General features: G+C 34.9%; 1 protein-coding gene across 3 annotated transcripts in view; it reads right to left on the bottom strand.

Annotated features, from left to right (window-relative positions):
* Positions 1–1,888: 1,888 nt before the first annotated feature.
* AHR (aryl hydrocarbon receptor) overlaps positions 1,889–26,467 on the bottom strand; it is a 56,330-nt gene continuing 31,751 nt past the window's right edge. Inside the window, exons 2-10 of one of the 3 annotated variants that reach the window (XM_045495007.1) lie at positions 24,167–24,270; positions 21,913–22,002; positions 19,969–20,092; positions 19,188–19,318; positions 17,332–17,534; positions 16,466–16,575; positions 15,208–15,349; positions 7,051–8,302; positions 1,889–4,010 (exon numbers count right to left, since the gene is read on the bottom strand). In XM_045495007.1, coding sequence (XP_045350963.1) covers positions 3,864–4,010; positions 7,051–8,302; positions 15,208–15,349; positions 16,466–16,575; positions 17,332–17,534; positions 19,188–19,318; positions 19,969–20,092; positions 21,913–22,002; positions 24,167–24,229 — 2,262 coding nt within the window. In that variant the 5' untranslated portion in view covers positions 24,230–24,270 and the 3' untranslated portion in view covers positions 1,889–3,863. The remainder of the gene's footprint in view (positions 4,011–7,050; positions 8,303–15,207; positions 15,350–16,465; positions 16,576–17,331; positions 17,535–19,187; positions 19,319–19,968; positions 20,093–21,912; positions 22,003–24,166; positions 24,271–26,467) is intronic. The other 2 variants (XM_045495005.1, XM_045495006.1) reach the window with 2 other exon arrangements.

Raw genomic sequence — 26,467 nt, 5'->3', positions numbered from 1 at the left:
TCATCATAAAGGCAGGAATTGCAGAATGGATGAGCTTCCAAAGGTACAGTATATAGGGGAAAAAAAGACAAAATGTCAGAACCAAGTCTGTCACCAGGTGGAAGAAGGGAGAGTAGCTAACACAGGAAAGACAAGGACTAATAGAAGGTTGCAGGACAATGGATGTCACGGAAGCTAAGGGAAGAAAAAAGTTCATCGATGGTACGAATGGTACAATTTGGCCTGCAGGGATAGAGAATTAGCCTCTGGTGGGAAGGAAGTTAAGTGAACGTCCATAAAGCATTTTAATAGAAAGATGAAAAATAAAACAAGATTTTAGGAGATAAAAAATTATTTTAGAGAAAGGAGGTAAAGAATTTAGTAAGAAAAGGATGCAGGGTCAAGTAAGTATTTTCCAGGCTGGAGGGAGAAGCAGCACAGAGAGAAGTTTATAGAACAAAGACTGGACAGGGGCAATGTAGACACTATGTGCACAAGACTTAGAAAGGAAGGGTATTCATCTGGAAGTTAGGGGAAGCTCTCCTCACATACTGTAGGTGAGCCTAAGAGATCAAGAGTAGTGGCACTGTTGAGGTCAAGGTACAGACACACTAAGGATGCGTTACAGGTTTCTGATGATTTCAATTGTATTAGTAACACTAGAAGCAAGGTCATCCGCAGACACTGGGAGGCAAACATGAGAATAGTATCCAGTCCTGTGAGTAACTAACACCACTGGTCAGTATTTGGCAGGCTCGGTGAAGGGCACAACTGGAAGTCATTCCTGCTGATAGAAGCCACTGGAGTGAAAGCAAAGACAATTATCATGATCTCGATTTTTTTACTTGATGTTTTCAGATCAAATGGTTAAAGCTGAATATGGAACTCTTAGACAAAAGACAACAGTATTTCTAAAATGTCCAAATTAGGTATGGTGTTGGTCACTTGCCATGCTTATATGTCGAGTGTTGAGAAGAAATATCTAATGATTGTAATGATTGTAATGGCTAAACATAAGACTAATGTAAAAAAAGTTAACAGAATGAAAAATGTTGTTTTGGGATTTTTTTCTTCAAATAATTCTAATTGCAACATTCTTAGTGAATGTTTTCCAGAGTTTAATGCCAAAGGCCTAACGTATCATTTATATTTGTTAGAGGATAGGCTTAAGCAATAATTTTTCTAATCTGAGAACAAAATACAACATGAGTTGTTTTAAAAACTCATCAAATATTATTAAAAGCGGAGTTTTAAAATTTAATCTGAGACAATAACACCACTACATCTGTAACACCAATACAAAGTTTAAAAGAGTACTCCATTTCAGAAGCATTTTAATCTGCGACATTACTTGAAGAGCCTTTTTTATATCCATGTAAAGGCTAAAATATCCATGGGCAGAATTTTATAAATTATTGCTTCATGTCTCCTTCAATATTATAGATTGCCTTTAATATCGTTAAAACACCGTACTAAACATGCTCTTTTCCTCTATATGAACCAGAAAGAATTTACATTAAAACATGTTATTTATACTTGATTTTATTACAATATATTATTGTATACAATTTTGTTTGATAAGGATATTATAAATCATATTTTGAACAAAAAATGTATGTATGACATAGGTATGCAGTAATATTTTGAAGAAAAAAGTCATGAAAACATCTACCAAAAATTTAGTAATACTGGAAAACACTAGTCGGTGCAGAGTAATGAATGAAAGCTTCCTCCTACACTGGAACACAGGCAAATCTCCTGTACCGGAAGAACACCTTGGTTTAGGAAAAGTTCAAATTAGACATACCCACATACTCAGAAGTGCACATTATCTAAGAAATGAGTCCCTCATTAGACCAGCACACGGAGCATTCTCTGTTTGGCACTTAGCAATACAGACAAATGTGTATTTGGTTTAATGTGATTTTATTATTCTTAGATACATTTTATTTTATATAGATAAAAATATACAATATTGCTTTAAAAGTTTTTAATTTTGTAAGTGTAGAACTGTCATCCTATTCACACTTTAAAAAGCCTATTTTTCCACTAAATAATTCACCCAACGGCATGTGGAAGACACTAACAAAAATGGTTATTGTGAAGGCTTTTAATGAAAAGCTTAAATGTAAAAATGGAATATTAAGCCAGACCACTGGTCTAAATCTTTAGTGATACCTCATACTGGAAACAAATTATGAAATGTTTTAGACAAATTGTTTTTTTTCCTTAAATTGATTCTATGGATTCAAAGTATGAACTGAAAATTCATAGAACTGACATATTTTTTCTGAAGCCACTTTGATAAACATTAATTTACTAAAAAAAAAAATAAGTGAAAATAGTGCATTTTAATACTATACCTTGGTTTAAGATTCCGTCATGTTTTTTTATAGAATACATGAAAAATGTGCCTGCCCTTCAGATGTCACATTTAAATAAATGAGTCTTTTTTAAAAATTACCCGAGGACAGTAAAGTTAGCAGGGGGATCATTTGCCTTCCCAGTAATAAAGGCCATTGTATCCTAGAAACAATGTTCAAAGTTAAGAGAATGGCTTGGGTGTCTTAAGACCAAAGTAAAAGCAGTTGGATTCATTATTTGATATTTTGAAAAGACGCAAGAATATATGTAAGACTCAAATTACGTGCACATATAAGGTATAGACTATTTCCAAATGAAAGCTTGAAAATACTTTAAATATAATTTTGTTCATTATAAACTATATAAATGCACCAATCGTGTCACTCATGACAATACTTTGCATCAAACATTGCCACGTTCAAACTTCACGCTCCTCAAATATGAGAAAAAACAAATAGTTTCCACTGTACTAGTAAGTGAAAGTTATAAAGTCAACATATTCTACCTTAAAGTTCATTCTAGGTCTAAAGTAGTTTTTAAAGAATTTATACACAGTGAAATGGTGATTAAAGAGCTAGAAATAAAGCTACTTCCTCCTCGTTGCAAGTTGATAAACACGGTCCCATTCAAGCAGATCTTTGCACACCGGCAACACTGAACCACCATGGTGGAGATTTCAGTAAAGGTAAGTTGCAGTGTATCTCTTTCTCCCGAAAACACTGTTGACATTTTAGCGCTGCAGTCTTTATTTGATGATCAAAAAATAATTTGGAAAGACATTTTACTTTCAAAATTTTTCAACGTAAGGCACATAGCAACATTTAATATGTAGAAGCAACTAGGTAATAAATATTTTTTCAACCATAACTTGCCCTTTTCCTGAAGAAAGTGGGTGAGTAGTGCAGTTAAAACATGCCTGGACTAACACAAATGACTGAATTTAAGAAATACAAATAACATTTGTGTGCAGAAAGTTATTAAAAAGTTTACTTTCTATGAAATATACATCCTACAGTGTTATAGGTATAAAAAATTGTGAGGCACTTACACAACAAAGGAGGAAAGCACTGAGATTATCTTTTTATAAAAGCACCAAAACACTTATTTTAACATCTGAGATAAAAGCAGAAGATAAAAGGAAATAGTTTGTTATTCGGTGTACTAGTAAGAATAGATAAGTTGAAAACTCAAAAGTATTCCATTTTTTTCTGACAGAAATTTTTTTATTTAAAAGTGTCATAAAGTTCCCCTGAATAAATTTTGTATATTCTCTAGTACTCAGACTATAAAGTGAAACAAAGAAAGCATCTCCCTCTCTCTGGCAGTACACTTTCTTTTTTAATGACTATAGTATATGTAGTTTTGGTAATTTTTTTTAACTCTTAAAAACATGAAAATTTGGTTTGGAATAATAGTGCGAACATACATCAATGCCTCCATGTAAAGTTGCTGATGTCCAACACTGATAGTTCTATTATTCTGTAATCTTCTTTAATCCATGGTGAAAAATGGGCTTGGCATTACAGGAATCCACTGGATGTCAAATCGGGGAAAGGTCTGGCTTCTGACGTGTGATGAAGGGGCTGAAGGTGTGTGGGAGTCTGAGTGCTATTTATATTATTTAATTCAGCTGGATAGGTTTCATTTAAAACTCCTCCATTCTGAAACTGCAAACAAAAATAGCAATGCAACTTATTAGATTTTTCAAGTATCTTAAGCCACTAAATGATATATTAAAAAGTATTTTTAAAATCTTTGCCTTGCATGTTAAACTTCAGATCCTTTACATCATTCAATGAAGACCAACACAGCAAATATTATGTATTAGCTGCATTTATAACAATTTGGTTTCTCCATGAGATGGTACAGATGTGTGATACATGGGTCTCAGCTCAGAAGTGGTATTAGGAGAGTATTTGATTAACAAATTGCCTTTGGTCTGGATAGGAAATGATGGATCAGAGAGTACCAGTTATGAATCACAGTTAGATATATCTGTCATACATAGGTTGGCTTTGACCAGATTTCATCTCAGGCACGTTCTGGGTACCAAAGTCCTGACTGCATACAAAATGACTAGACTGGACTGCAGACGTAGAACTTTTCTATAAGAGGTCATTTCTGATAGAAGCATCTTAATATTCCTAAAATATTACAGCATGGGTATGATTTCCTAAACCATTTTTATTTGTTACAGGCTTTTAGTAAGTACTATTAAAAAGTATCCTAATTATAGATTTTTATCAAATAAAATGCTCTTGTCCTCTTAGAATGCAAATAGTCTAATGAGTCTATAACTGCTACTAAAAAAAAAAAAACATAGTCTGTACATATTTATAGATTATAGGGCCTTTGTATTGGATATAGTTAGTGAAAGTTATGGAAATTTTCATATAGATCAAAATCATACCCTTAATTCCTTGAAACACAGATTTAAAAGATCCTCTACAACACACATTAAATATATAGTGAAAGTCCTATAATCCAGGTCTTCAGTGAATGGCAGCTGTGGAGCCTTCAAATGGAAGTTATTATGCAGAGAATGGTAGCCTTTGAGTAAGTTACTCTTACCAGTCATTAACACAATGCAAGTCAGCAATTGTCTTGAAGTATATTATCAAAAACAATGTTATTCAATAAAATAATACTGTGAGCCACATAGGCAATTTTTAAAAGTAACTCCCTGGGGAAATACATAGGTCTACAGACTTGCTATTAACTCACTGTTCATAAAGAAGTAATACAAAGTGGCAGGGAGGGGAGAAAAAAAAAAAAAAAACTCGAAAGAACCTGGTAATGAAATTTTAGGTTATGTAAATTATTAAGTTGTCACCAACTTACTCAAGTTACCTATCCATGGTACTTCATAGCAATGTTGTGAGAGTGTACTGAATAATTCTGATATAATTGAAGATGTCAGAAATGAGGATAAGAAAAACTCTCATTGCCATTTTCTATCAAATAACTCATATACAAGCCAAATGTAAGACAATTACAAATGTTAACTTGAATCTTTGTTACTAATCTATAATACACAGAAAACAGAAACCACGGAACTTAGTTTAAATCAAGATTTTCTTCAAAAGCCTATTTAATTATACTATAAAATGAACTCAATATTTTCTAACAGAAAAGCATGAATGAAAAAATGATGTATTCCCCAGTGGCCACAGAGAGCAGCTACCATCACTGTTTAAATCTAAATATATATATATATACACACACACACACACATATATGTTTAAATCTAAAAAATATATATACATAATCTAAAAAATATATGTGTGTATATATATATATATATATATATATATATATATAATTTTTTTAGATTTAAAGTTGTGCTTGCTGCTAGACGTATTCTGATGACATAGTTTAAAAATAGAGGGGCTCCTGGCTGGCTCAGTTGGTAAAGCATGTGAGTTTTGATCTCAGGGTTGTGAGTTCAAGCCCCTTAAAAAATAAGTAAAAATTCTGGTGGGTCCTGGGTGGCTCAGCCTGTTAAGTGTCCGACTCTAGATTTTGGCTCAGGTCAGGATCTCACAATTCATGAGTACAAGCCCCGCCATGGGGTTCTGTGCTGACAGTGCAGAGCCTGCTTGGGATTCTCTCTCTCTCTCCCTCTTTATCTGCTCCTCCTCTACTCGATCTGTCTCTCTCTCAAATAAACAAACAAAACTTTTAGACAAGTAGACAATTTAGCACAGTACCCAGCTTGACCACATGAGAGAAAGCCAGTAAGTTATGCTTTTTTACAAGATGCTAGAAAAAAACATTCCATCTTGAAGGATAAAATGAGGATTGGGCAGATAACATGGAGGGATTGCCAGAGAACAAGGAGGACCCTCAGACTGAATTCAGGGATCACCAAGGACAAAGGGTCTGAAAACACAACTGTATTGACTTTAACCTGATTTTAACACATACAAAAAAGATTGAGCTTTAAGAAATTACTTTTGGGGCGCCTGGGTGGCACAGTCGGTTAAGCGTCCGACTTCAGCCAGGTCACGATCTCGCAGTCTGTGAGTTCGAGCCCCGCATCGGGCTCTGGGCTGATGGCTCAGAGCCTGGAGCCTGTTTCCGATTCTGTGTCTCCCTCTCTCTCTGCCCCTCCCCCGTTCATGCTCTGTCTCTCTCTGTCCCAAAAATAAATAAACGTTGAAAAAAAAAAAATTAAAAAAAAAAAAGAAAGAAATTACTTTTAAAAATGCAAATATATATTTGAAGTCTGATATTTAAAAAAAAAGGTTTTTTTTAATGTTTATTTACTTTTGAGAGAGAGACAGAGAATGAGTGGGGATGGAGACACAGAATTGGAAGTAGGCTCCAGGCTCTGAGCGGTCAACAACAGAGCCCAAAGTGGGGCTGGAACTCACAAACCACGAGATCACAACCAAAGTTGGATGCTTAACCAACTGAGACACCCAGGCGCCTCTGAAGTCTGAATTTTTAAAGGGTCCTATAATTACAAAGAACGGAGATAAACCAAAGGATCTATTCTAAACAATATATGACATATTCTTGTTGCTGTAGCCCTTGATTTTTTTTCTCCTTGGCTGTTCAGTTAAAAAAGATCTATTAGTAACACACTACTACTGGAAAAGTACTGGCTTATTAAAAAACAGTCACATAAAAATTTTATAATTGATGTCTATAAATGTAAGAAGAATCACTAAAAAGGCTTACTCAACCTGAGAAAACCCTTACCTTGTTTAAAAATGCATGTGGGTCCGGCATGGTTGGATTGTACTGCATCTGGGCCTCGTGGCCGTGCGGAGTTTCCGGCTGGCACTGGTACATGGACACAGCCCCGGCATAACACGTCTGAGGAGTTACTATGGGCGGCTCTGGAGTAAGTCCGTGTGTTTGGTTCTCAGGAGCTTGTAAACACGTGAAGAAATCTTCTAAATTAGAAGTAGTAGGGTACGGGGATGGTTCGAAGGTCCCTAAGGGAAAGTCTAACTGTGGCCCCTGGGAATGTTGTGGTAGCACAGACTGATCACAGGGGATAAAGTTGTGTGTATAAGGCATAGCATCCGTCTCAGATTTGTAGGGACACTCTTGACTGGTCCCAGGTAAGTCTGAAAGGACACTATACTGCTGTAGCTCTTGCTGCGGACAACCAAAAGGCACAGACTGGTTAGCGCTCCAATTGGCAAACATGCCATTAACTTGCATATGCTGCATTTTCTGACACAGTTGTTGCTGCTGCTGCTCCGATGCTACGAGGTTTTGCTGGTGCTGCAGTCGCTGCTGCTGCTGTTCTAGCTGCAGGTGCTCCTGTACCATACAACTTGAGTTCACAGCCATGGCCTGTTGCTGCTGGTAACCGGGACACTGGAAGGCAGGCTTCCTTAAAGAATCTTGGACATAGGTCAGGATTTCATCTGTGAGGTCAAGATCTCTGAAGTCATCCTCACCAGAAAAGTCAGTTCTGAAAAATTCCTCATTCTGTTGCATGTCTTTGATATCTTCAAAATCAATGCCTAGGTGTTTCATAATGCTGTACAAGTCACTATTTCTGTTGTCTGCAAAGGGCCCTGATTGGCCTCCAGAGATTGCTGAGTTCATATCCTGAGACTGACCTATTTGCTCGTGTTTCAGGATACTGTTATTTCCTACTGGTGCCATACTGTCTTGCCAATTACTGCATTCATTCATAGGTTCGTTAAAAAGATTTCTTTCAAAAGCTGTGTTACTGGAAGCAGGATAGAGATAAATAGACTCATCTTGTTGCATCATGGCACCCAGGAGGGAATTGGTATTGAAAGATTCCTTATTTAGAGTTGATGTGGTGGCAGACTCTCTTCCACAAGCAGTAGTTTTAGTCCTCACTGGTAAGGGATCCATCATGGGAGGAAAAGGGTTGTTTACCTGGTATAACACAGCTTCTCCAGAAGTAAACATAAAAGGCAACTTCATAGTTCGTTTTCGTAAATGGTCTGTTCCTTCTTCATCTCTAAAATTGGGTATGAGAAAAAAAGAGTTATATCAAACACTTAGAAAAATGTAATAGAAAAACAATATAAAAGCAAAATACATTGTAACTGAGTTTGATCTGGAGCATGAACTTTACTTTGACATAAATGTTCCAGATGACAAGTGTTAGAAAACTTCTTAGAAAAATTTAAGTGATTTAGAATTTATCCCAGAATTTAGTCATTATATCCATTCTCAGTTACCACCCCTGAAATTCTCCTGAAAAAAATAAATTCAAAGTGGAATAAAGATCCAACTATAAAAACAAACTATAACACTTAGGAATTAACCATCCCAGCCAAAGCAACCCCTGTGCAGAGCAACTGGGGACTCCTTGCCCACTACAGCACTAGTCATTCAGCCAAAGGTGCCAGAGACATGCAACCTACATAGGAGATCCTTCTACACAAGTCTGCTCCTTCAAGATTGGGAGTACCTGTTAAACCTAATGAGAAAGTCAAAATGAGAAAACAGGATAACACTTCCAACAAAAGAGTAAGACAAAACTTGAGAAAAACTAAACAAAATGGAGATAAACAATCTACCTGATAAAGAGTTCAAAGAAATGCTCATTGGACTTGGGAGAAAAGTAGACAAACTCAGTGACTGCTTCAGCCAAGAGACATAAAATATAAAAAAAAAAAAAAAAATCAGAGTTGAATACAATAACTAAAATGAAAAATACAGAAGGAATCAACAACAGGTCAGACGATGCAGAAGAATGGATCAGTGATCTGGAGCACAGGTAATGGAAAGTAGGCAAGGAGAACAGCAAAAAGAAAAAGGATAAGTTAAGGGGTCTCTGAGACAACATCAAACACACAAACATTCACATCATAGGGCTTCTAGAAGAAGAAGACAGAAGGAAAGGGGCTGAAAAATTCCCTAAACTGGGGAAGGAAACAGGTTTTCTGGTCCAGGAAGCAGCCAAACTCTGCAGGCCAGAAGGGGCTGTCATGAGATATTCCAAGTACTGAAAGGAAACAAACCTACAGCAAGGCTATCACTCAGAATTGAAGAAGAGATGAAAACTTTCCCACACAAAAGTTAAAGGGAATTCATCACCACTAAACCACTTAAAAGAAATGTAAAGGGACTTCTTTCAGGAAAAAATAGGTCACAACAAGAAGTGAGAAAATTAAGAAAGGAAAATTGTCACTGGCAAACCTAGAGTACAGGCAGTAGATCAATCATTTATAAATGCATGATTTAACCTTATGATGATGAAAAGACAAAAGTAGTAAAAATGAATTAGATCTAAATATTAGTTTAGGGAATCAAAGATAAAACATAACATCAAATATATAAAAAATGGAGAGGGCAGCAAAAACATAGTACTTTTAGAAATGTGTTCAAACTTAAGCAACCATCAACTTAATATAAACTGCTATATACTTGGGATGTTATATATGAACCTTAAGGTTACTGCAGACCAAAAATATGTAAAAGATTTAAAAAATAATATCAAATAAAGAAATCCAAGTATGACACTGAAGAAAGATACCCATCAGAAGGGAAGCAAGAAAATAAGAAGGGAAAAGAGAAGAACTACAAAAAAAAAAAAAAATCAGAACAGTGAACACAATGGCAATTAATGTATTAATTAAATATAAATGGTCTAAATGCTTCAATCAAAAGATACAAGGTGACTGGATAAAAAACAAGACCCATCTATATGCTACCTATAAGAGACTAACTTCAGACTAAAGACAAATTCAGACTCAAAGTGAAGGGATATGAAAGTATTTTCCATGCAAATGAAAGCAAAATAAAATAAGCTGGGGTAACAACACTTACAAGACAAAATACATTTTAAAACAAAGACTATAACAAGAGACAAGGAAGGGCATTGCATAATGATAAAGGGATCATTCCAAAAAAGGATATAACAAATGCAAATATCTATGCACCTAGCAGAGGATGAGTAAATACATGAAGCCTAAATGAAAGACAGAAAGGGACACAAAATGACAGTAATACAACAGTAGTAGGGGACTTGAGCACCCCACTTACATCAGTGGATAGATCATCTGGGCAAAACATTAATGAGGAAACAGTGGCTTTGAACAATACATTAGACCAGATGGAGTTAATCTATCACAGGGAATTCCATCTAAGAGAAGTAGAATGCACATTCAAATGCACACAGAACATTCTCTAAGACAGATCATGTTAAGTCACAAAACTAGTGTCAGTAAATTTGAGACTGAAATCCAAACAAGGATTTTTTCTGACCACAGATAAATGAAGCTAGAAATAAACTGTTAAGGAAAAAAAAAAAAAAAAAAAAACAAACCTAGAAAAAACACAAATACATGGAGGCTGAACAACAGGGTATTAAAAAACCAAAGGAACAACAAAGAAATGAAAAAGGAAATCAGAAAATACCTGGACACAAATGAAAATGGAAATGCAGTGGTCCAAATCTTTGGGACACAGCCAAAGTAGTTCTAAGTAGTTGAAACCAATACAGGCCTATCAAAAAACCAGGAAAATCTGAAACAAATCTAACCTTTCACCCAAAGCAACTAGAAAAAGAATAAACACAAAGTTAGAAGGAAGGAAATACTAAAGATCAGAGCAGAAATACATGAAATAGAGACTACAAAGAAATGATTAATGAAACCAACAGCCTTTGTAAAGATAATCAATAAACCTTTAGAGAGGATCAAGAAAAAAAGAAAATGCAAATAAATAAAATCAGAAATAAAAGAGAAGTAACAACCCTTATGCAAAGTGAAAAAAAAACAATCAACAAAATGAGAAGACAACCTACTGAAGAGAAGATATTTGCAAATGATGTATCTAATAAGGGGTTAATATCCAAAATATATAAATAATTCATACAGCTTACCAAAAAGAATCTGATTAAAAAGAGAACCTGATAGACATTTTTCCAGGGAAGGTAACAGACGACTAACAGACAGATGAAAAAATGTTCAACATCACTAATTATCAGGGAAATGCGCATCAAAACTACAATGAGATATCACCTCACACCAGTCTGAATGGCTACCATCAAAAACAAGAAATAACAAGTGGTAGCGAGGGTGTGGAGGAAAGGGAGCCCTCATGCACTGTTGGTGGGAATGTAAACTGGCACAGCCACTGTGGAAAACAGTATAGAAGCTCCTCAAAAAACTAAAAAAATAACCACCACGCAATTCAGTAATTTCACTGCTGGGTGTTTACCCAAAGAAAATGAAAACACTAACTCAAAAGGATAGAGACACCTTTATGTTTATTACAACACTGCTTACAATAGCCAAAATAGGGAAGCAACCTGTCTATTAAACAGAAGAGAGGATAAAGAAGATATGGTATATTGCTCAGCCATAAAAAAGAATGAAATCCTGCTATCTATAAAAACATGGATGGACCTACAAGGTGTTACACTAAGTGAAAGTTAGGGAAAGATGAATAGCATATGATTTCACTTACATGGAATCTAGAAAACTAACAAAACACACACACACAAAAACAGATACAGTTTCATAAATAGAGAACAAATTGGTGGTTGCCAGACTGAAAGTGCTGGGAGGATGGGTTAAATAGACGAATGGGATTGAAAGGTATAAACTCCCAGTTATAATAAATTATGGGGATAAAAAGTATGACACAGGGAATATGGTCAATAATACTGTAATAACTTTATATGCTGACAGATGGCAGCTACACTTACGGTAAGCACTACATAATGTGTATCATTGTTGAATCACTATGTTGTACATTTGAAACTAATAAAATATTGTATGTTAATTATACTTAAAAAATCTTAGAAATCTGAGTGGGAAGAGTCATGTGTAAATAAAATGGAGAATATAGGAAAATACTAGCATAATTGACATAAAAATTAAAAATCTTACATGGCACAAGCATTCATAAATCAAGTTAATGCATGGATAAAACGTGTCATGTTTGTAATTTCACATGTATACTACATATAGTATGTGTGTGTATGAGGACCCAGAGAGAGGCCAACAACCTAGGCGAAAATAGACAAACAATATGAACGGACAATTCATAGAAGGAAAATGCCCTAGAAAGATACAAAAGATGTCCTGCCTCATTGGTAATGAGAAAATACAACCAATAACCTTTTAATAACTAACAGAACAAGCAAACTCAAATAGTAAAAATATGAACAGCCCAAATGAAACCACTGATAAATGAAGAGCACTATACCTGCAATAGAACATAGATTCTTGACCAGAGCACATGGGATATGTTACTAACACTGACTATATATTTGATCATAAAACATTTGATCATAAACTATACAAAAAATACAAATTTCAAAACACGGACATCACACACAGAATGTTTTCTAACTTCAGTGGAATTGATGTAAAATTCAATAACAAAAACACTAGGGGCACCTGGGTGGCTCAGTCGGTTGAGTGTCCAACTTCGGCTCAGATCACAATCTCAAGGTTCATGGGTTCGAGCCCCCATTGGGCTCTGTGCTGACAGCACAGAGCCTGGAGCCTGCTTCGGATTCTGTGTCTCCCTATCCCTCTGCCCCTCCCCCACCCACATGCACTCGCTCTCGAAGACATTTAGAAATTTTTTTTTTAAACAAAAAACCCAGAAAATCCCCAATGTAAAAAGTACATACTACTATATTTCAAAATCATGAACAGAAAAAACAAGACACATCAAAACATGAGGACTGTAGTTAAAGTTGTGCTTAAGGGGGAATTGATAACTTAAAGCCTGGAAAAATAGCAAATATACCCAAAGAGGGTAGAAGGAAAGAAGTAATAAGCAGATATAAATGCAGCAGAAAACAAGCAAACAATAGGAAAAATCAACAAACCAAAAGTTGGATCCTTGAGAAGATTAGAAACTAATGGCTTTGTAGCAATATTATTTGAGAAGGCACAATTTGCTAATAATGTTTCTTTAAGAGTCAGTACAGATACTACAAAATGAAAAGGAAATACAGCATAAAAGAGAAAAATCATCATCATGTTAATGAATCCAGAAGTATTTAACAAAATTCAGCACCCATCATAACATTTAGTAAACTAAAGAGAAGGGAAGCTCTTAAATTAAAAACATATATACACACATACACACACACATGAATATATATTATACGTATATATATACATGAGTGTACATATACTTAAACAAAAATATATATTTAGTAGCAAAATGTATATAATCTATATGGATATATGAATATAATGTATATAAATGTACAGAATGTATATGTGTATATATGTTTGCATGTAGTATCCAGATATTGTATATGTATGTGTGTATACATACACACACATGTGTGTGTGTGTGTGTGTATATATAAATATATATATATATAAAATTTAATAGCAAAAGCACTACCACAACATCATACTTGATGGTAAAATATTAAAAGATTTCCCCCTGAGACTGGTAATAAGACAAAAACAAAACCTGATATCATTATTTCTTTCACATTTTACTGAGGGCCTAACCAGTGCAATAAAGGAATTTTAAAAAATAATAAATGTCTAAAGATTAAAAAAATTATTGCAAATGTTATGTAGTAAATTGTGAAGGATCCAGACACTTATGAGAATAAGTGGATTTCAATAAGTTCACTGAATACCAGCCAGCATTAAAAAATTCAACGATTAGAAACTGGTGTACACATGCATACTATTCTTTTTAATGTTTTATTTATTTTTTGAGCAAAAGAGTGGAAGGGAGAGGACAGACAGAGAATCTCAAGCAGGCTCCATGATGTCAGTACAAGAGCCTGACTTGGGGCTCGATCTCACGAACCATGAGATCATGACCTGAGCTGAAATCAAGAGCTGGATACTTAACCAACTGAGCCATCCAGGCACCACACCATGCACACCATTTAAAAACAGCATCACAAAACATCAAACAACTAGAAATAAAATTAAGAAAAAGATACGTAAGAGTCAGGTAAGAAAAATACAACCCATTATTAAGACAAAGACAGGTACAGACTCATGTACCCATATGCACATACATATATTCACCACGTTCAAGGGTTGGAAGAGTCAGTATTGTAAAGACGCTGATTATCCCAAAATAAGCTATAGTTTCAATGTTATTCCGTTCAAAATCACAACAGATACTCCGATGAAATCTGACAACTTATTTCTAAACTATAAAGGATAAAGAAGAGAGGAGACAATGCTAGAGGAGAACAAAAATTCCTCAACTAGTATGGAAAGCTGACACACAAATATCAAGATTTATTATAAAGATGTAGTAATAAAGATAATGTGCTATTGAGGTGAAAACAGACAAGTAGACTAATGGAATCCAGAAACAGAACCACAGACACAATCCCCTGATCAAAATGCAGTGGAGCAGGGAAAAAAAGCAGCCTTGTCAATAAGTGATTCTGATCAACTGGATATACATATAAAGGAAAATATTAATGTTGATCTTACCTCAAGTCACATACAAACAAAACATCAGCTCTCTAGAGCATAGAAAACATTTCTAATACAAATATCTGACAAAATGCTTATTTACAGAATCTATATGAAACACAAAAACCTCTGCTTGTTTAGAAAACATGTACTAAGCACAGAACTGTTATGCATTTATTTTATTTTATATATGGCACTAGCTTTTCATCTTTCCTTCATACATCAGGAAAAAACCTGGAGTTTTCTTTGGTTATTCTCTTTCTGTAATTCCACCTATTTAGTTCAATAAAGTTTGTCAATTCTGTCTTCTCAATGTCCTTCATTTATGCCTTGTTTCTTTACATATTTTCAGTTTTTACTTCCAGAGAAAATTCTCATAGAATTTATTTTGAGGTTTTCATGTAAGAGGATTTAAAAACCAAAGTGTTATTAAAAAAAAAAAAAAAAGAAATGAAGACATGAAACATTTTGTCTTTGTACTTACGTCAGTGGTCTCTGAGTTGCAATGATATAATCTGGTCTTCCATTTTTATACACTAAGCGTGCATTAGACTGAACCCAGGTCCATCGATTGTCTTTGGTGAGAAGCCTGAATACTATCATGCCACTTTCTCCAGTCTTAATCACTAAAACAAAATCCAAAAATTAAATTATCAAACCTGAAAACAACATTTTAATTCTTTTTAATGTTTATTTCTGACAGAGACACAGTATGAGTGAGGGAAGGGCTGAGAGACAGGAAGACACAGAATCTGAAGCAAGCTCCAGGCTCTGAGCTGTCAGCACAGAGCCCCACGTGGAGATCGAACTCAAGAACCTTAAGATCATGATTTGAGACGAAGTCAGTCACTTAACTGACTGAGCCACCCAAGTGCCCCTGAAATCAACATTTTAAAGAAAACCTCTGAAACAAAGCCCCTATGACATATTTTTTGGACATATTTCTTTTATCACCAAAGATGATGTATGTCTTGATAACTTCTAAACACAATATATTAAAATGTATGGAAACAGTTCTTCAGAGTTGTTTATTTTCTACTTCAGACTAAACATTATTTAAAAAAATTTTTTTCTTAATGTTTATTTTTCAGAGAGAGAGACAGAGCACGAGGTAGGGAGAGGCAGAGAGAGAGTGGGGACACAGAATCCAAAGGAGGGTCCAGGCCCTGAGCTGTCAGCAAAGAGCCCGACATGGGGCTCGAACTCCCAAACCATGAGATCATGACTTGAGCTGAAGTCAGTCGCTTAACCGACTGAGCCACCCAGGCGCCCCAAGACTAAATTTATTATTTAGTAGATTAAAGGGAAGATTAAATGAGAAAATTCTGGTAATACATCTAACTACAGAGAGGGTACACAATTTGGGGAAAACAAAACTATTAAAATTAATTTCATTTTAAAAAGGGAATGTTTCTACCACTTAGGATTTTATTTAACCATTTTAAAGCATAATCTATATTAGCATAGATTTATAAATTAATGATACCATTTAAAATGCCATTAAAAATTGAGCAAAACATTGGGCAAAATGTTCATTTTCATAGTAATTAAAGTACTAGACTCTTGCATGGTAAGTGTAAGGCAGTTAATAAATTGAGTGTAATTCAGGTTAATCATAATGGTTTGACATCAACTGTAAGTTTATCCAGTTGCTTTAAACTCATTACCTTTTGTGATATTGGAAACATGTACTAGAATATATGCAGTTTTTTGGGACACATTCATAACAAAATACAACTTACTCCGGATATGGTACTCTGCACAATAAAGCATATCAGCAGCATGAATAAATTGATATCCTGATCCTCTCATGCACAACTCTGCTTCAGTGTAGCCTAAAACAAGTTTTCCTCTGTTAAAAAAAAAAAAAAAAGGTAAATAAGAAATTAAAATTTAACATAAATGAAATAAACAACCTAATTGATCAGCTATATGCTATTTTCTGCACTGTTTTCCTTGATTCAGAATTTCGTATGAGCAGTAGAAAAAACCATATTCATGCAAGTGCTCTCTTGTTTATGACTGTTAATATCAGTTTTATTTTCTTCTTCTGGAAAAAAAAAACTGTTGAAAATTAGCATGGCTAAAGATGAATCTAACAGAGTAGATTATGTAGGCAAAACAGAATCTTTAATAAAAACCTAGAAAGCATATACTCCATTTCAAGGGGCAAAGCTTTTCACATCTGTCTGCATTCCCATATTAGGGGAAAACCAATTATAGGTTTTAACACAGTATGAATGCTAATATCACAGTCTACCTCATAATTTTCTGGAAGTTACTCAACTTCTAGGGCTAAAAATCAAATAGATTCTGTGCATTAAAAAATGTAAAACACACCACCAAATGTCATCAGGATAGTGAATCTTACTAATACAAGTAAATCATCTTTATGACACAGAAACTGTGACAAGTATCGTAAAAAAAATTACAAGAGGATTTGTGAGCCTGATGAAATTATTTTAAAAGGCTACACTGAAAGAGTATGAAATAACAGCTAATTTAATAATAAACATTATAATTTACACTACATGTTTTACATACTAAGAGAGATTTGCTACAACAAAATATACATTTAATGAAAGAAAACTGAACAAGTTTTACTTACTTGGCATCACAACCAGTAGGTGTAAAGTCCAATTTGTGTTTGGTTCTAAAGATGAAGTTTTTGGTTCTAATTTCAAGTATGGAGGGTGGCTGCAGTGGAGTAGCTATTGCAAACAAAGCCAACTGAGGTGGAAGGATTGACCCATCTTTGCCTTTCTTGTTCTGTCCGTGAAGATACTTTAACCTCCCCTGGAAATTCATTGCCTTTAAAAAACCAAAACCGGCTTATTAAAATTAACCCTTTAAAACTGTTAATTTCCAAAGGCTCAATCATGGCCATTTCCAGTGTTGTTGATAATTCCATAAAAGTTCCTGAGGCTGACTGATGTTACATCCATTCTTTTCTCCACAAGAAGCCCATTATAATTATCCCAAAAGGCAATACGAATTAGATGCTAAAGGGGCAGCCCAATAAGGTACTCCTTTTTAACTGTCACAACAAAAATACCCGTATCATCTTCTGAGCTCATAAATGCCCTGTCATTCACACCTAGAGGACGTAGCTCCTTCCCCCCATGGCATTCAATACATGTTTCCTGAATGAACGAATAATGCTAAAGTCATCAAGTACACATTAATTTTCAAATAGAGATGAGCTATATTCCACAGCTCATGCTCTATTTCATAACTCACGGCAATCTTTCATATACAGATAAAATGCAATTTCATTACAATGCTAAAATTAATCATAAAATCACATAAAGAATGCAGAACTCAAAGTAACAATAAAGGGTACTTTTAGAAAGAAGATCGAGGAAACAAAGATGATTTAAACATGAACATGATCAACTTAGTTGCTTAAAACAGTATTAATCAGGCTGAGGGATGATTCTGACCTCAGTGTGATATGGTAGCAGCACAAGGAACCAAAGACCCAATTATGCAAATTCCACCTGAGAAATACATATTAGCTGATCATCAGTACTAGGAAAGCTATCTCAAAGCACAATTCTAACTCTGGGTCAGCAAAATTATCTTCAGAAATAAACACATTAACAAAAATCACTGTTTGCTAATAATGTTTAAGATCTGGTTACTTCAAATTCCTGCTAATTCACAAGAGTAATATGCACTATGCTTTGTACTGTCTTCTGTGCCTAGTGGAGTGCACTTCCTTAAGGACAAACACAGTATGAATCTGAGCATCCTGCGAAAGCTGCTCCCTGATTATCCTGTTCAGGTGTTCAGAACAACAGCATCTCATACCAGATGACTACTTTGCAATCATGAATATACAACCATTTTTCTTTCTTTTTAAAAGTTTTTATTTATTTTTTAGAGAGAGACTGCAAGCAGGGGAGGGGCAGAGAGAGAGTAAGACACAATCTGGAGCAGGCTCCAGGCTCCAAGCTGTCAGCACAGAGCCCAACACGAGGTTCAAACCCACAAACCATGAGATCATAACCTGAGCCTAAGCCGGACGCTTAACTGACTGATTTACCCAGGTGGCCCTACAACCATTTTTCTATATGGCAGTTACTGTAGCTGTGTAGCAAAGGACATGATAATTTTCTGTTCAGCAGGAATTAAATGCAAAGAGGGTTTAAAGCAACAGTCTGCTGCTAAACGGCTACTAAGTTCTCTTTTACATAAAAAAGTCCCAGAAATATTTTGCCAAGATACAAAGTCCATGTTATTTCACTCAGCCTTTGTTACTATATCCTAAAAGATCGAGATTTGGAGTTATGGAAAATACTAGAAATCTGAAAAAAAAAAAAAGTTACTTTCCTTCATGCAATTATTTTATAAAGGAGGTTTTTAAAATCAAACTCAAATCTAACCGAAAAAAATGGTTTCGACATTTATTTCTTACTTTCTGAACTGCAATTGCCAGTATCATAAGATTTTGCACCTTACCAGGAAACCAGATGAATTATCCAGGAGACACCTTAGTCGGCACACGAAGCTCCTCTCCATAAAGGAAGAGTTTTCTGGAGGAAGCTGGTCTGGGTTATAACAGACTGCTGGCTGCGGGAGGCCATTAGCTTCTAGAGAAATAATAGCAACACAAATTTACATCCCATTTTGCTGTACAATCAGGTGTTTTGGGGTGGATAAAATTTGTGTTAATTTCTTAACCGGATTCTATTCTGAATACAAAAATGAAGAATCATTTTCAGAAGAGGAACTAATGAAGAGAAATACACGTACAGAATATCACTTTTACTACACAGAACTTCAACTACTCAGTTTCGTTTTTATTTCTATTGTCAATAATCTTCATATTCTCTAACACTTTTTATCTTCTTAACACCTTCACACATTTCTAAAAGCATTGATTGAGAAAAGATTTTACCCTTGGATTTTTATTTGGTGCATTTTACAGACAGAACAACTTCTACACACTCCAGGATCAACCTTATACATTCCTTCCAATCTTTCAAAAGTTATTTGTATAAAATATATTACCAAGTATGGTAACACTTCTTCGCTTGAAATTCATCAATGGTGGTCATTTGTCAAAATATTCCTTAGGTCTTCAGTCTGTGGCTTGGCTGTGACATCCAACTGCAGACTCCTGTCTTTCCACTTCTTCCCAACCTTAACCAAGGAGTTATATGCCTCCAAAGGTTCTCTGCCTCCTTTCACAGACTGACATTAAAAACTCCCAACACTATCTTTCGGTAAACATTCTTACCATCAATTCTTTGTCCAGAGTCTGCACACTGCGTAGGGTTTAATGTCCAGTGCAGCTGACGCTGAAATTCAGGTCGATCTTCAGTGTGAATAAGTTCATACACACTCTGGTGTATGACATCAGACTAAAGAAAAAACACACAGGGAAATTTTTTTAAAGCCGTGATTAAAAAAATGTGTCTAACTAAGTTAATTTCAAAATGTAGCTACATTACGGGGTGGTCGTTAATGGTGATGAATGCACATGAGTCAGACAGATGATCACAGAGCTGTCCAGTCATCCAAGATAGGAAAAGCTAGAGAGAGGGGAGCACTGTCACTGGTGAGCAAGAGTTCCTTGCCATCACTTCCCTAGCTGAATGCTCTTCAATTATAGAAGTCAACTCTTCACTCCTTCATGGCAACACATTAAGTTCTGTGTCTTTTTAGCCACTTCTTGATCTTTTAAATCCTATTTCCTTCACAAACGCTTGTCTGAAAATCCAGTTGTCTTAGACTTCTCTAAGCTTAAGAGTATTAAATTATTTCTTTCACTGTCCTCTAATGACTTTCTTTAACGTTAAATTTTTATTTCCGGTCCACTCTGGAAGAATAAGGGATTATACCTTTACCAGGTCAGAATCCTTCTTCTACCACTTGACTCTCCATAAGATAGGCTTTGTTGCAGAGCCAGGTTCCACTGGTTTTGCTATCTAGACTTAAACCTCCTTGTAAACTTAACTAGCATTAAACCATCTCTATGCAGTCCATTACCCAATTACCAGAGTTCTTCTCTGAATCACAGACTGTAGCACAGGTTCCCTTAATAAAAAAAGCTTAGGGGCGCCTGGGTGGTGCAGTTGGTTAAGCGTCCGACTTCAGCCAGGTCACGATCTCGCAGTCCGTGAGTTCGAGCCCTGCGTCAGGCTCTGGGCTGATGGCTCAGAGCCTGGAGCCTGTTTCCGATTCTGTGTCTCCCTCTCTCTCTGCCCCTCCCCCGTTCATGCTCTGTCTCTCTCTGTCCGAAAAATAAATAAACGTTGAAATAAAAAAAGCTTAGAGGCTTCCACTGTGTACTTAACATAGTTTAAACTTCAGTCGGTTTAACAGTGTAGACACTGTTATTCAAGCCAGCAGTCTCAGCATCACCTGTGAGATTGTTTGACATACGAATTCATAGGCCCCACTCTGACGTACTAAATCAGAGTATGTCGGAGTGGGGACGCATCAAGTTCTTCCAGTGAGTCTCAACACATTAGAATTTAAGAACTAGTGATACATAAGAAAAGCTAGCAGTCAAGTGTACTTACAAACTGTTCTCACATCATATCAGATGCTCTTGTCCCTCAAATATGACAAACACCACTCCATTTATGCACCATTTATTCAAGAACATTAAACAAACCAAATACATTCATCTCTTTAAGCACTTCCAGTCTAGTGCTTATAGTAGTGCTTCTATCTCTTCTTTCCTGTGCTCCTCCTACGCTAAAGTCCACCCTCTGAATCTTATGCTTAAATACCATTTGCATCAGGAAAGCTTCCATTATCAGCATTAAGTCAGAATTAAAGATATAAACCATGATATTTTGCCTGTACCTTTACATATCATCACCTCATTCATTTCAGAGCTGCCGCATGCCCTCCATAGTATCCATAACTAATTTGATGGCAAATAATCTCCTGTCTGCCCCCCATCCAATGTTTCTAATATGTAAGAGATTCCTTAATAAGTGAAAGATGAAACACAATATCCACAAATCTCATAAAACATTTAAGAAAATTATAATGCAGTAAATTATTAATAGTATAGAAATTATTAGCTGCAAAAAGATGATTTTTATTTTATAAGCATATTTTAATTGACATTTTCCATATATAAAGTATCAATAACATCCCTAAAATGTATGATACATAGAGTTAATTTCTAAAAAGATTTTAAATGACCCAAGAAAAATATATTTACCTGCTGGAACCCTAAGTAATCTTGTATAGTAGAAGAAGCATAAAAGACCAAAGCATCTGTAGTGACAACCAGCACGAAGCCATTCAGAGCCTACAAAGAAAAAGATTAGTAATTAGAAAAAGATTCTAAAATTAGTAATGTGACTAAATAACAATATGGTCACTCATAAATAATGAGGTTGCTTAGCCGCTCTGGAAAGCAGTGTGGAGGTTCCTCAGAAAATTAAAAATAGACCTACCCTATGACCCAGCAATAGCACTGCTAGGAATTTATCCAAGGGATACAGGAGTACTGATGCATAGGGGCACTTGTACCCCAATGTTTATAGCAGCACTCTCAACAATAGCCAAATTATGGAAAGAGCCTAAATGTCCATCAACTGATGAATGGATAAAGAAATTGTGGTTTATATACACAATGGAGTACTACGTGGCAATGAGAAAGAATGAAATATGGCCTTCTGTAGCAACGTGGATGGTACTGGAGAGTATGATGCTAAGTGAAATAAGCCATACAGAGAAAGACAGATACCATATGGTTTCACTCTTATGTGGATCCTAAGAAACTTAACAGAAACCCATGGGGGAAGGGAAGGGAAAAAAAAAAAAAAAAGAGGTTAGAGTGGGAGAGAGCCAAAGCATAAGAGACTGTTAAAAACTGAGAACAAACTGAGGGTTGATGGGGGGTGGGAGGGAGGGGAGGGTGGGTGATGGGTATTGAGGAGGGCACCTTTTGGGATGAGCACTGGGTGTTGTATGGAAACCAATTTGACAATAAATTTCATATATTAAAAAAAATAATAATAATGAGGCTGCTTAAGGCTGTTACTTTATTGCTGAAAAATTTTCTCTTTTAAATGGCTAAAATCACACCTCATAAACACAGATACACTGTATACTGTGGGATGAGTGGAATCTATTCATACCTTTTGATTTAGGTAAGGAAAAGCTTACAGCTAAATTTAATGCTCAGTCACAGTAACTTCAGTAAAATTGGTTTCGTCTTCCTCGTGCTTCAGATATTGCTTTAAATATACTGTATATTTTTACTGTATATGTTTTTTAAATTGTATAAACATGTATTATAATCTATCACATTGCTTTTTAGAGAAAGATAGTCTGTAAAGATGCTTATTATTTTGTATAAACATGTATTATAATCTATCACATTGCTTTTTAGAGAAAGATAGTCTGTAAAGATGCTTATTATTTTCTGAAGAGAAATTTGATAGAACATCTTTGCACAGACCATTCACACATTGAAGCAATTTGAAATCTGAATACTCCCAAAGCATTAAAACAATTTAAAAACTTTTATTGGCAATATAATCACATATATGGACTGCACATAAAATACACATAATATACATGTAATACAAATATACACTTTAATTACTAATATATTCAAGTTTAAAGCTGTCATTTTATATAAGACAAATGTCCATCTAATTACTAATATAGTCAAGTTTAAAGCTATCATTTTATATGTGCTATTTCTATTATTTCCATCTATATTATACTTCTTTTTCTTTCAATTTTACCTGCTTTTGGCCAATTTTTATTTTTATTATTCCCTTTGCTCCCCTACTTTCAGCTTGGAAATTTATATTCTTTTCTATTCTTTCAATCATTACTCAAGTCCACTGTTAATATTTCTATACTCTTGGATAAAAGAAAGAGTATTTATTTGGATCACTTTAAACATTTATGGTTATCACATATTTTATCTCTATAAGCCTTCACTGTTTCCTGCTTCAATTCAGCTCAGCAGAGTTCAATGTGTTCTTTGCTATGTTATCAGGGCTAAACCCTTCTGAGACTCTCCTCTTCTTCATGTAAAAGGAGACATGGTGTGGTTTAGTGAGAACCATACAGTTTGGAGTCAGATTTGAACTGGATTACTTTCCCAGTCTCTTATTATCTCTGTGGCTTTGATTAATTATGCCTTCAAATTTTAGTGTCATCATTTGAAAAACAGGCAATTTGGTTAAGAGCCTATTTCATCTTAGCGCCTGGCACAGAGTTGGCACTCAATTAACATAAGGCACCATTACTATAAGGTTGTGGAAATGAGCAAATATTTACATGGCCATGCTTTGTGAACTGTTGAGGTATATAATGACAACAATTAGCTAATTCAACCCTGAATCAATGATGACAAACTGAAGAGGACACCTATCAAGTACTGGAACTAGAGAATTACCAAGACATTGCCACTGTGCTTAGAATGCTAGCAAAGTCAGGTAGGTATCTACCTTAGTTATTAGATACAGTAGATGAACAGCAACTGTCTTCCTTTTCACTCTAATTCTTTTCATCTTCAAGATTCTTGGTCTCTAATATACGCCTGCAAAACTGACTGCAAAGACAATAAACAGCATCTACTATTTAACAGCCACTTTTCTAAACATTTTTGTTTATTCGTCAACATTCCATTGAGGTAAGTGTCATATTCCAGTATTGCAATCAGGTAAATGAGGTGAACTGCAAAACAACTTGTCGAAGGTCACAGAGCGAAGCTGAGCCAGGAAACAACTAGCCTTGCTCAATGAAGCCTGTCCACGTACCTATCATGGTCTGCCTCCTCTAGGAGTATTGCTCGCCAGCTGTGGCAGGACTGTTACACTTTTAATCCCAACTGGGCTCTAAAGTTCTTGATTTCAGAGATTATGGCTACAATGCCTGGTGATTTCCCCAGAAGGAATGGGGCTGGCACCCACCAGGAACTTAAATATTTACTCATTAACACCCTACAAATTATTTTTAAATTTCAGTTGGCAGTAATAATAGATATACCGTTTTTGTATTTTTTCCTTCCAAAAATATCTTCTTTTTAGATAGGAGTATCCACTTATCATATGCATTTTATTTTGTGGAGTGTCCTGCTTTCTCAAACAGCGAAACGAATTTAGTACTTTCCAGTGAGCTCATTATGCCAGAAGACACAAAGATCATTTAAGTTATAATATCACACTCTCTTAGACGGTGAATTGTCAGAAATAAAAAGCCTTTAAAAAGAATATAAGCATCCTGATTTTATGTATATCTCAAATGATCTTCAATACTATATGGAAGAAAGTTATTATACTGAAAGAGTCAATAAAAATATGGTAATTACATATTAATGAAAGAAACTATCATTCTTTAGACTTACAAAAATTTGCCCTACCTATCCAAAAGTCATGTTGAGGTTCACTTACTATTTAACGTAAGACAAATAAACTGCAATCAGTAGTGTTAATTATTGTTTCAATGGCTGTTAACTCAACAACAAAGCTGTTGATTATAATCAGCACCACAGTAAATAGCACCAGAGAGAACGTGATGAAATAAATGAAAATAAAAGTCTGAAATAAATAATGGCTAATGAGAAGATACAAAAAGTCATTTTTTTTTCATTTTTATTCCTGGTAAAACAGTAATAAATTTAAGCTAAGTTTAAAAGTAATTATTTAAAATTTTTGCTAATAAACTATTATGTAACATTTTCTTTATGTATCTCCTTAGTTAAAACCAAAGGAAAAGATTTCTCATTAAAAAGTTTCATGCCAGAGGGTATACTCTACCTCGGGAAACATTCTCTATGTCTGAGGGATAATTGGTCGATAATCACATGTTGAAAGTATGAAGTTAGATGCCATTATGGCAACTGTATATAATGAAGTATGCCATTTTCACGTGTCTACAAGGTTTTTGGTCAGCTATTTCAGAAGAGATAACAGCCAAGCATGATACTAGCAAATCAGATAACGTGTGATGCTTCCAAATGGAAAATCTACTACTGATATGCAATATAATTCATAACAGATGCATTTATTTTAAAGACATAAATATTTTCAATTTTCAGATAATTAAAAAAATGAAACTAGTTTTTCATTAGTATTATTTTTATTCTTTGTCATTGACATAGAATATGTTTACAATTTGCCTAAATATTCTATGAGGGAAAAAAAAATCATTGGCCCATAATTTAAACAGTTTTACCAAATGTTAAGCATTCCATATGTGATTATTTTCATTTGAAATAAAGGACTTCCTTATTACTTTACGACATAACCCATGGTGTGTGTTTAATCACATGAAGCAACGACTATTAGAATGTTTTCCTATAACCTGAAGAAGGAGTCTTTATGTTTCAAGCTATTATACACATAAACATCCTCAGCCAGGGACAGGTTGAGTACTCATGCTTGAATATATTTAATTTGTTTAACCTAATGGGTGCAAAACTTAATTTTCGTAATTACAAAATTATAATAAAAAATGTTATAAATTGTTGGGTTACACATAAGCATTTTCAGAAAGAATTAAGGGAGCTACCAAAAGTTGCGGCTACTTTCTGTTACAATGGCAAACTAAGTTCTTCACTCGGTTCACCGGGTAGAATTGAAGATGATCACTTAATAGTGATAACATATCAAAGCACACATCCTCATTCTATCTTTTTTTAACAAAATAAATACCTGAGAATTTTAGCTGACAATCAAGCATCCTATCAATTCCAAGAAAGAGAGTAAAAAAAAAGAAAATTAAATTAAAATATTTTCACAGACAAA

This window comes from Leopardus geoffroyi, chromosome A2, assembly GCF_018350155.1.
Source record: "Leopardus geoffroyi isolate Oge1 chromosome A2, O.geoffroyi_Oge1_pat1.0, whole genome shotgun sequence".
NCBI classification, from domain to species: Eukaryota; Metazoa; Chordata; class Mammalia; order Carnivora; family Felidae; genus Leopardus; species Leopardus geoffroyi.
Note: the sequence above shows the minus strand (reverse complement) of the source record. Positions and strands in the feature narration are given on the sequence as shown.